The sequence below is a fragment of the Glycine max genome, chromosome 3 (assembly GCF_000004515.6).
Source record: "Glycine max cultivar Williams 82 chromosome 3, Glycine_max_v4.0, whole genome shotgun sequence".
Classification (NCBI taxonomy): domain Eukaryota; kingdom Viridiplantae; phylum Streptophyta; class Magnoliopsida; order Fabales; family Fabaceae; genus Glycine; species Glycine max.
This window is the reverse complement of record NC_016090.4, coordinates 37,390,580-37,402,869: the sequence shown is the minus strand read 5'-3', so window position 1 is coordinate 37,402,869 and position 12,290 is coordinate 37,390,580. Positions and strand designations below refer to the sequence as shown.

Sequence of the window (12,290 nt, the reverse complement as noted above, 5' to 3'; positions counted from 1 at the left end):
TCAATTAGAAAAACAAACCCAACAGTGCTCTTCCTATCACTTTTGTCTCCACACCAATCAACATTTGTATAGCCATATAGATTTCTTGTATGTTCACTATGGTTAATGGGCATCAAAATTCCATAACCAATTGTTCCTTACACATATCTTAATATTCGTTTTGCTGCATTGAGATGTGATACTCTAGGCCTGTCCATAACTCTGCTAATCAGACCAACACTGAAAACCAGGTCTGGTGTTGCAGAGATATCTCAATGCCCCAACAATCCTTCTAAACTCAGTAGCATCTACTAAGTCCTCTTCACTATCTCTATCGAGCCACAATCCAGCTTCTGCAGGTGTTTCAGCACTGTTACAGTGTTGCATATTGAATCTATGCAGAATATCATTAGCATATTTTTGCTGTGTGAGAACAATTCCTTCACTACACTTCTTGAATTCAATTCCAAGGAAATATGACAACTCACCCAGGTCAGTCATTTCAAACTCATCCATCAGATTTTTCTTAAATTCATTCACTTTTGCTTCATTATTTCCTGTCAATAATAGATCATCAACATAAAGGCATAGCATCATAATGTCTTCACCCCCTGACTTCACATACACTCCATGCTCAGACCTACATTTCACAAAACCCAAATTGGTCAAGCTCTTATCTATTTTCATGTTCCAAGCACGTGGTTCTTGTTTCAACCCATATAGAGTCTTCCTCAATTTGAACACCTTGCTCTGACTGCCTTTCACTACAAACCCAGGTGGTTGATCAATGTACACTTCTTCTTGTAAATTGCTGATTTTACATCAAGTTGATGTAGTTTCCACCCTCTCAAACTTGCATGTGCCACCACCACTCTCACTGTCTCTAATCTGGCCACAAGTGCAAATACTTCTTCATAGTCAATGCCTTGCCTTTGGAGAAATCCCCTTGCTACTAATCTTGCCTTATACCTCACCACTTCTCCTTTGGGATTTACTTTCACCTTATGCACCCACTTCACTCCAATGGCTTTCTTATTCTTTGGTAGTTCCACTAACTCCCAAGTATTATTCTTTTCTATGGAATTAAGCTCTTCATTCATAGCTTTAATCCATTTCTTATTCTGCATTGCTTCTTCCACTGTGAGTGGCTCAGATTCAGCTAGTAGTGCAAAATGCACTATCTCACCTTCATCATTAATTCCACCATCATTCAACAATTCAAAATCATTTAATCTTTGAGGGACTTGTCTCTGTCTCAAAGATCTTCTTGGCCCCTCAGCACTGCCTTCTCCAGTCTCATTTTCTTGCACAGTCACAGTGTCACTGTCTTCAAGTTGCAATTCAACTTGATTCTATTTTTCTATCTCTGGTGTGACATTCCACTCCCAATCCTTGCTTTCATCCACCACTACATCCCTGCTTATCACTATCTTGTTGTTCACTGGATTCAACTATTTATAACCTCCAGTTGAGTGATATCCAATCAATATCATCATTTCTCCTTTATCATCAAGTTTAGTTCTCAGTTGGTCAGGTACATGTCTATAACAAATAGATCCAAACACTCTGAGGTGAGACACACTTGGTTTCACTCCTGTCCAAGCTTCCTCAGGTGTTATATTTTCCAGATACATATTCACCCCCACCATCCGTTCTTAATTCAACTATTTATAACCTCCAGTTGAGTGATATCCAATCAATATCATCATTTCTCCTTTATCATCAAGTTTAGTTCTCAGTTGGTCAGGTACATGTCTATAACAAATAGATCCAAACACTCTGAGGTGAGACACACTTGGTTTCACTCCTGTCCAAGCTTCCTCAGGTGTTATATTTTCCAGATACATATTCACCCCCACCATCCGTTCTTAATATCTCTAAATTCTTTCCACACTGTTTCTCCACTGAAACTTTGAATTTCTTGAATACTTCAATCACATCACTCTTCCTCTTAATCAAGTAAATCCAAAGTTTTCTACTAAACTCATCTATAAATGTAACAAAGTATTTGTTACCTCCAGGAGTCATATGTTGAATTGGTCCACATACATCAGAAAAAACAACTTGCAGCTTCCTCTTGGATCTTGTGGATACATTTTGATTGAATGAGTTTATGGACATCTTGCTTTTTATACATTCTCCACATACACCATTTGGCACCTTGATATGAGGAATTCCTTTCACTATTCCCTTACTCTGTAACCTATTCAGATCAGTGAAGTTTAAGTGACCATAACGAAAATGCCATAGCCATTCTTCCTTGTCAATTGTTGATGCTAAACACTGTTGCACTAGAACATCTAGCTCAGCTTTAAATGTTCTATTCTTTGACAAATTTGCTTTAATCAACAATCTCCTCTCATTGTCATACACCTTCATGGCACAATCCTCCAACACCATCTTGTACCATTTCTCCAGTAGCTGTCCAATGCTCAGAAGATTGCTCTTCATTCCTGGAAGATAAAACACTCAAGAAATAAAGCATTTAGATCCATCTCTCTTCCTGATCATCACATTTCCTACACCTTCAACCTTCATAGTCCTGTCATCAGCAAACCTCACCCTGCTTTTGACAGTGAAATCTATCTCAACAAACCATTCCTTCTTTCCTGACATATGTGTTGAACACCCAGTGTCAAGGAACCAATTATCACCATGATCACTCTCATCCTTCACAGTCACCATATATAACACTTCTTCTATATCTACTTTCTCCTTTATCACTTCTTCCACTCCATCATCACCAATTTCCTCCTCTACTGCCATTAACAGAATTTCCTTCTTCTCATCTTCTTCTTGAGCCAATCTTGCATCAGTGTGGCTTGGATTACTATAGCATTCATCAGCAAAATGACTGTATTTCTCACAATTATAGCATTGAATGTGACTCTTATCAGTTTTTCTTCCTCCTCTTCCACCTCTTCCTCTACCACCTCTTCTTCTATAATTCTCATTGCTATTGTTCTTTTGTTCACTATTGTAATTATTACTAGAGTTTCCTCTACCAGAGTTTGAGTTACAATTGTTACCTCTGCCTTTTCCTCCTCTGTAATTGTTTCTACTTCTGCCACGTCCTCCTTGACTGTCAGACTTCTGTTTCCACTTTCTGCCATGAGTGCTTGTTCAATGCTAGGCTTCACAGACTTCCTCTCATTCATTCGTTGTTCATGTGCTTCAAGTGATCCTTGAAGCTCCTCCAATTTTAGCGTTGATAAATCCTTCGATTCTTCAATCGCTACCATAACATGATCAAATTGCGAATGCACCGATCGTAATATCTTCTCAACAATCTTCTCATCAGACAAAGTTTCACCACACGATTGCATTTGATTTGTCATGGTTTGAACACGAGTGAAATAGGTAGCAATTGTCTCACTCTCTTCCATGCCTAGCAATTCATATTGTCGCCTTAGAGTTTGAAATCGTACTTTCTTCAATTTCTGATCACTAGCGTAGGAGCTCGCGAGAACATCCCATGCCACTTTGCTCGTTTCCGATCTTGCAATTTTCTCAAAAATTGCTTGATTCACACACTGATGCAGAATGCACAAGCCTTTGCAATCCTTCTTCTTCGCATCTCTATATATCGCTTGTTGCGCAGCGGTTGGATTCGCTGGCAACGGATCAAGTCCGTTCACCACCAGATCCCACACATCTTGATAACCGAGGATCGCCTTCATCTTCATACTCCACTGATCGTAACTTCTCCCATCAAGAACCGAAAAGTTCGCCGGAAAGTTTCCGTTCGTCGTTGCCATTGATAAGGTTCCTCACCGCCTCTCGTGTTTTCACTCGCTTACCGTCTCTCGTGTTTAGGTTTCACACACCTCACTTTCAATCGATGATCACACTTCAACAACATGCTCTAAATACCATTTGTTGGAGTATGAATTCATCAAATAAAATCACGCACATACATTTTTCCAAGAACGAGAGAGAGAGAAAGGGAAAAACGGTTACAACGAAAATTATTTCAATTTTTTTATTATATCAGCTAGTTTTTTCTGCTACTGAAGTAGTACGTGGCTAATACTCAATCAACACAATTAGTATGTGGTTCAACATACATAAGAGTATTTATTACACGAGCAATATCTATATCAATCAATAACTAGCTTATTTATTCTATTGAGTTTAACAGAGAAAAGGTTGTCCCTGTGTTTGGAAAATGAGAGCGTAGAATGATGCTTATATAGGGAGGGAGGGTTATGTAAGAGATGGTTTTATAGTGAGGATTTTGGATATGTAATGAAATTGAGAGTAATGCTTATGCTTACACGTGTCAGTTTCTTTTTTGTTGTTGTCGTTGAATAGGTGTCCTTATCTTTACAACTTTTTTTAAAGACCACACTATCCTCCATACATAGTAAACTCAAACAAAAAATAAAAGAATTTAATTTGGTGAAACCACTTTTTTCATTGATAAAAAAAATGTGCTTATTCAATAGTGGTTATCTTAATTAATTAATAGGATCCTGCAACATAGACCCAAGGTTGTCTTACAATTCCTTCTACTGATTTTTTGTTGACAATAATACAAACAATAGTCATATGCACACAAAATTTTACATTAGATTGACCTCTATTAGCATTTTTTTCTGTCTAACAAAAATTAAATGAGTAAATAATATATATACTGAAAGAATAAAAGATTTTTATATTGTGATTTAACAACAAATAATTTATTAATTTTTATAATAATTATCTTTAAAATTATATCTTAATTGTTACGATCAAAATTACAGTGCTAGCTAGACGACAAAAAGAAATGAAAGTTTGTTTGAAGTGGCCACCAAATTTTACTCGATATTGTGTATGAAAGCAAAGTAATGACCATCTTTTATATTTTTTGTAACTATCTTTTTGTATGTGGGTTTGACCCCTATCTAATTAATATTCGTTCTTTTGCTTATTAGAAGAAAAAAAAAAAGATTGATATGTGAAAGTTGAAAACCAAGTTAGGTTTAGGAGTCAATCATGCATAGCAAAGGACGAAAATTGAATTCCATGCACTCGTAATTCATCCCTTAAAATAGCTATCAAGAAATTTATTGTATAAATTAATAATGAATTTTAAAATGATTTAATTACTATGCAGGGTTCCTGAACTTTTACCAAATTTTCAATTATTTGGTTCTTGAACTTTTAAAAGGCATAAGCTCTATAAGAAAAAAAAAGTTTCTTAAACTGTTTTTGGTTTTAATTCGATCCATGAACTTGTATTTATTTTTCAATGAAGTCTTGTCAGACCTAATTAAAAACAAATACAAGTTTAGTGACCTAATGTTGAAACAAAAAAAAATTATGAACCTATTTAAAAATGTCAAATATTTTAGAAATTTAATTAAAAAATTATTAATCTTTGCAGACAAGTATTTTCATCCATATAAGTTCTAAACTAGTTGAAGAAACTAAGAATATTAAGTTTAGAACTTGCATGAGTGAGAATATTGACTTGCAGAGTTTAGAATATTAATTGCTTGCACATAGGTTGATAATTCACACATATTATTTAACCAATAGAGTTAAACCTATTGATATTTTGACTAGCTTAAAATAGTATAATTAATGTAGTAAAAAGAATGACTTTAATTTTTATTTTCTGTAGGAAATATATTTAGTTAATTGTATCTGTAATTTTAAATAAGTATATAAAATTTAAGTTGGTCAAATTTTGGAATCAAGAGAAATAAAAAAAGAACAAATTAGTTTTAAAATATATAAGTAATTAGGAATAGAGATGAAAAAATGCTAACACAAAAAGAAAAATTTTAAAATAATCAAAACTAAAATTTGATAATTCAAAACTTAAAAAATTAAAAAAAAATTAATAAATGTTATCATAGACAGAAATTTTAAGAATTTGAGAATTTCATAAAAGTGGAAAAATAAATATTAATTATGGTCAAGTTAAGTGTCAACACTCAAAAGAAAACGGACAACATATATATAAAAGAACTGTATTCTTCTAAAGGAGATTTAAATATACGGTGGCCAGTTTTTTACAGTAATTAATGTCTATATAAAAAATTATAAATATATTTAATAATAAATTTGCCTTCGATATTAATGACAGTTGACTTTTTTTGTTTAAAGATGTTGCTTGTTACTTGTTGTGGAAAAGCACTTAAAAAATGCAATTAATGAATATATCATCAAATATTAGTAAGTAGTATTAAATGAAAAATTTAATAAATAATTAAGATAAATAAAAGACATCCACAAAAATAATTCAGGATAGTAATATAATTATATATTTTTGAAAATTTTGAATTATATTATATAAAATAAACTAACATATATTAAAATGCATACAAATAATGCAACAAATAAAAAAATAAAATCAATCACACAATCATCATTAATTTTTAATCTATCACATAATCATTATCAATTTTAAACAAAAAAATGGGGTCATATACTAGCTACCAAATTATATTTAGTTAATCGTATATGTGTAATGTGTTATTTTAAATTATAATTATATATATAATTAAAGATTTATTGTTATACTTTAAATTTTATATTTAAAAAAATATAAATTAACTAATTTAACAGTAAATTAATTTAAACTTATAATAATTATTAAATAAAAAACTTAAAATTATACATTTAATTACAAATATAATTTATTTATTTATTTTAATTTCTTTGTTTTTTTTATTTTTTAATTGAAATATTATTGATAACTTAATATATAATATTTAAAAATTCATAAGTATATTAAATTTGTAAAAAAATGTTGTGCATAGTTACTCATGGTTTTCTCCGAATTCAATAAAATTAGATGAGGATAGGAATGAGTATTAAAATTTTAAATCTTTCTTTTTAACTTAAATTCATTCAGCCTTTAGCAAATATAAACGAAGATAGAGAGAGTCAAAACCTATTCCTAATTATCAAGCATAATTTTAAATCTTTTCGTGGTTTTTTTTTATTTATGGAGTTATTTATTAATTTTCTTCATTTCATATTTGATATATAATGTCAATAATAATTAATTACATTTTTTTAATCTCATGCATAGGATTGACATATAATACTTGTGAAAGACTCGACTTTATTTAAATATGGGAGATTAATTTATTTAGCGAGAAAATATTTGTTTCATTAATTTTGTATAACTTTCTTAATATCAATGATAGTCACGAATGATATTAATTTTTAATTAAAAGGATTTAAATATTTGTGATCTTTGACCTAGAAAAAAGATACATTTTTTTAAAATGCTTTCTCACAATAACAATTAGTAACAATCAACTGTCATTAATAATGTAAAAAATGGACCACAACATATTTAAATTTTGTTTATAAGAACATATTTCTTATTTATTTTTTTAGTTTAATATATTTTGGTTAAATTAATATACATGTCCCTAAAGTTGCATTTATTTTTTAATTAAGTCTTTCTCAAAAAAAAAAATGTAAGACATACAAATGGCATCACAATCAAGGATGAATTCTCAATTTATATATTGGCACCTTAAACCCATGTTATCTCCTTGACAAGTAAATCAAGTCGTACATATAGAATAAATAGAAAATTCAATTAATATTTTCCAAAAAATACTTGGAAAAATAGCAAAGGTTACAAACTAAGCCAATGACAAGTAAATAATTGCTGTGGAAATCAAATTATAGTTAAAATGATTGCAAATTAAAACAAGTGTTAAAGCAAGTAAATTAGGAATTCTAATTATGGGTAATTTTTATGAACACTTGCTTGAAATGCAAAAGGCAATTTTGAGAATATAAAACCTAAGTTTTTTTTATTAGATTATCAATCTTTTGATTAGCTAGTTTAGTCAAATAACTTGCTTTAAAAAATATGTTCTTAGATTACTAATAGAACTTACTCAATTCCTAGAATATAAGGTATATTAAATATCTTTTTTCAGTTCAAGACATGAATATCATTTTCTAATAACATTCACATAAAAACAACAGACCATGGGTGAACAATCCAAAGAAAACATTAATTACAAAAGAAAGACATTAATATCTAACTATAAACTTAAATAAATAACTTAGAGCATTTACATGAGAGTTGACTAGTTACATCAAATCCCAAAAAATAAAATTAGTTACTCATAGAAGAAAAAATAGGAGAAAATGGTGCAAAAATAAAGAAACTTATTGAAGAAGCAATGGAACTCCCCAAGCAGACCTCTTCAGCTATCACACAATGCCCATGAAAGAGTCTAATAGTGAATGATCGAAAATCCCTTTAAATAGGTCTTTGTTCCCTTTGTTGAGCCTCATTAAAGCCACATTAACACTCTCACGCTTAGCTTGAACCTCCCTCATGGTTAGCTTGACAAAATAAGCATTAGGGGTTGCACTTCGGCGTTTTCATGCTAAGCATATTGTAGTTTCCCACGCTTAGCATGAAAATGGTAGCAAGCAAAGAACTTTTCTAAAGATTTTCACGCTCAGCCTCAAGTTGGTATGTAGCAACAAAGACACTTTAATTTCTAACATTCTCAAGGTCAGCCTTAAATCTCCAAACTTGGCATAAAAATGGTAGCAAACAAATTAAAGAAGTAATATATGTTGGCCTTTGGCATTCAAAATTTGCTTCCAAAGGAAATTAGGCTTCATCTTCCAATGACTCTTGTTCCAAATTCTTTAATTCTTCTTTCCTACAATAAAACATCACAAACTAATAAAATTTCTAAAGGATTAGAAACATTAAATGTACTTCTAATTAATTAATAGTTAAATTAGCCTAAAAGTGATTAAAACAAAAGTTTTAAGTCATGAAAATGTAACATAAATGCCAAAATACTTAAGCATATAAGTCATTTATCACCTTCGATCAATCATATGCCGCACATCCTACTATTATTGATAAGATCAAAGAAGAAAACCACAAAACGTGGGAGGACATATATAAATCAATACCCATGAAAGAATTAGTAGAACCTATAAAAAGGTAAACCAATTAAGCCTATTTTTATGAAAAGGCTCCAAGCAAAACAAGGGGATTGAATCCCACTAGGAGAATCCATGAAGGTGAAAACTTAAAGGATGACAAATTTCTGACAATTTGAAACTAATAGAAAATACTTTGTAGGAAAAAGGGGTTTCCATATTGATTTTTATTATTTTGACATTTTGTTACAATTCATTTTCTGACAATTTGAAACTATTAACAAAAATACTTTGATGGAATGTTTAAAAGCTATTAAACAATTTCTAAAAATTCAAAATCGTGAAAAATCCTCGCTTACTAGCCCAAATTCAATCTATTACTTTCCCAAATAACCTGTCCCAAATCAACCAACTGAACAAACCCAAAACATTAACCAAAGAGAATCACAAATTTAAAATCCCTCTCCAACTTAAAAAATTCCCCCGCAATTATTTATTAAGAAATTATTTCAAATGGATAAGTTAAATATAAATCCATACAATTTATTCAGTAAAGAGGATTTGATTTTCTATCATTAAATACACAGAGTGAATGATTAATTTTAATGTTTTTGAATGGATTCTAAATAATGATTTTTTTTATTTATTAAATTGTGATTATCCAATCTAAAATTTGTCCAATATTGTAGGATTTTGCTGATTTGAGCAAAACAGGTTTCCATATTGCGAAATCTTAATTCCGAGGGCATGAAGGATTTAGATTGAAAATCTAGTATCTAAATTTGCAATTTATATGCTCTAGGTGTATAGTCTTCTAAATTTGCTTACTATTTATAGCAGAAACTTCTAATTTCTCTCTCAAAGGTAATTTCAATTTAGATTCTAGCTTAAAATTAATTGGTACTAATTAGAATTATTCAATAGATATTTGAGTTACACCTTGAGAATTAAAACAGGTTTACATAAGACTTCCTAACACTCTCTTCCACATATGTTAAAATAGGCGAGAACCAAAATGCTATAGGATCAGGTAATTAAGGTTTGATCCTCCACATTATCAAGCATTTTTGGACAGGTTTCATTATATGCGTGGCTTGACCATTAATTAAGTTGTAAATTTTGGTCGTGGTCATTTTGCAATTGCAGTCATGGCATAGTTGTTGAGGACGAATGTAGCTTTGCTTGGAAATTGGCAATGCCCTGAGTCTCCAATCTGTAATCGAATAATGGTAGCACGGTAAGCATACCATTTTACAAGACTCATACCCGGTGAACTGTAATTGCAGTCTGGTACGGTTGCAAGTTGCAACTACTATCATTACGGTAAAGATGTTGCAGCTGCATCTCATGATGCAGTCTACATGTTAAATCCTTAGGCTTGACTTCTATATAGTCTTTCCCTAGAATGTTAAACAACACTACCTTCAACATTAGAGCTTGGAAAAGGAAAATAGGGTAAAGGAATAAAGTATACTTAACAAGTCTCGTAGAGCTCTATCATTTAGAGTGTGTTTGGAATTCATTTGTTGATTTCAATAGAACATCATCCCATTAGCTTCATTCCTTCTATGTTTGCTGCTTTAATTTGAAGGTGAAAACTTTTGTTTACAATAATTAAGTTTCTATATGGATTTCCTAACACACCCTTTGTCTTTCTTTGCTCATGAGTTGTCTTCAAAATTCGTCCTTAGAAATATACCTGTTAGAACTAATCAAATTCAAATCTCGATCATGGCTGTTAGTTAAGGTACATAAAGCTTCCTTAGTTTTCTGTAACGATTAATTTTTGTATTAATAAAAAAGTAGGCAAGCTGATTTCTCCTACGTACTTGAGTTAATTAGAATATCTCCTATATTCAGTGACATATCTAGGTATATGTGTCAATGGGATAAGGAAGCTAACTAGAAGCTATTACTATTAGAGAGAACGAAAAAAATTGACTTTCAAATCAAGTAAATAATAATAATAATAATAATAATAATAATAATAATAATAATAATAATAATAATAAGGGATCAGTGAAAAAAATTGAGATCAGTAGTGGGTTCAAATATATACAAAAAAAATAGAAAAACAAAATAAATAAAAAAAACTAAAAAATATTTACTTATAATGTTATGAAAGTTGGGGGATGTATTTGCACACCTTCAGCTCTAGATATATTTTAGCTCTATTAAATTTGTGTGCGTACATATAGAGAAAACAAAATAAAACAATTTAATTTAATTTAGTGAAATGAGCGAGATTATATATCATGACCATCTAATAATTGTACATACAGAATTTTTTAACAATAGATTTATAATATATTTACACCCTGTAGTAATAGCGTCATCTACAACTATATATAGGTCTGTTCTAGAGGATGCATACTCAATAACATTACATTTGCATTTCAAGATTACGTCTTTTCGACCAGTACCGGGAAATATATAGTACCAGTGCAGGGAAATAACTGGGCTAATGCTATTTATATTTTGTATATGGTTTCTACTCCTATGAATAAAAATTTTTCTTTAGCTATATTAAAATAAAAAGATTTGGTACGTCTTTTCGACCAACGTCGCGCAAAAACACGAGTAGAGCAAACATAATTGTTTCAATTTCGTTGTGCATATTGATCAAATAAATTATTTTCTTTGACTTCATAAGTTCTTTTGGTTCTGGTCGATCTATTGAAAACAACTCCTCTCACGGTCTCACCAAAAGAAACATTAATTAACACAATAACTGAAGATTGAACAAAAGAAAAAACCCTAAACCAGCCTAAGCTTCATTTTCAAATCCACGGGTTGTATTCTTCCATCTGCAAGTGTAAGGGTGGAAGCCCATTCTGCCAGCATAGCATTATTCAGAGGGAAAACCCTCCGAATTTGAACCGATGTCGATCTTCTTGCCTCCATCTGAGACAGAAAATCCACTGTTAACGCTCGTGTTGGCCTGCTCCATAGTTACCAAACTTATATGATGGTGAGAAAGTGGCACCAACAGGGTGGCGTGCGTGATTCGATGCACCCTCCATCTTAGACAAAAAATCCACAGTTCTCTGTTGCTGGTGATCCATTTGCCTCGTATAAGTGGCACCAACAGGGGATGGCGCTTGATTCGATGCACCAATGGTGTAGATAAACGGAAATCATTGAGGTAGGATACTACTCCAGTACTTCCTCGGTCGACGAGGAAGTGAGACCAAAAGGATTTTGTGGTCTCATTCCTCCTCTGTCATACGGCCGAGGGTAATTAACGCAACAGTTAGCTGTTGGCGTGTTCCACTTCCAGCCGCATTAGTATTAATCCGTAATGGTTTTCTTAAGTTGTGGTGGTGGAACTACCATTGCAGTGGTTCTGTTCGATTTTGGTGGTGGTGGTGGCAGTAAAGAAACTACTATTACAGCAGTTTTATTTTGTCTAGATGGCAGTGGTGGTGTTAACCCTA

General features: G+C 31.6%; 1 protein-coding gene across 1 annotated transcript; it reads right to left on the bottom strand.

Annotated features, from left to right (window-relative positions):
- Positions 1 to 204: 204 nt before the first annotated feature.
- Positions 205 to 666, bottom strand: LOC102661884 (uncharacterized mitochondrial protein AtMg00810-like). Its single transcript, XM_006577622.1, has one exon. It carries the CDS (start codon positions 664 to 666, stop codon positions 205 to 207), a length of 462 nt encoding a protein of 153 aa, XP_006577685.1.
- Between the last annotated feature and the right edge of the window lie 11,624 nt (positions 667 to 12,290).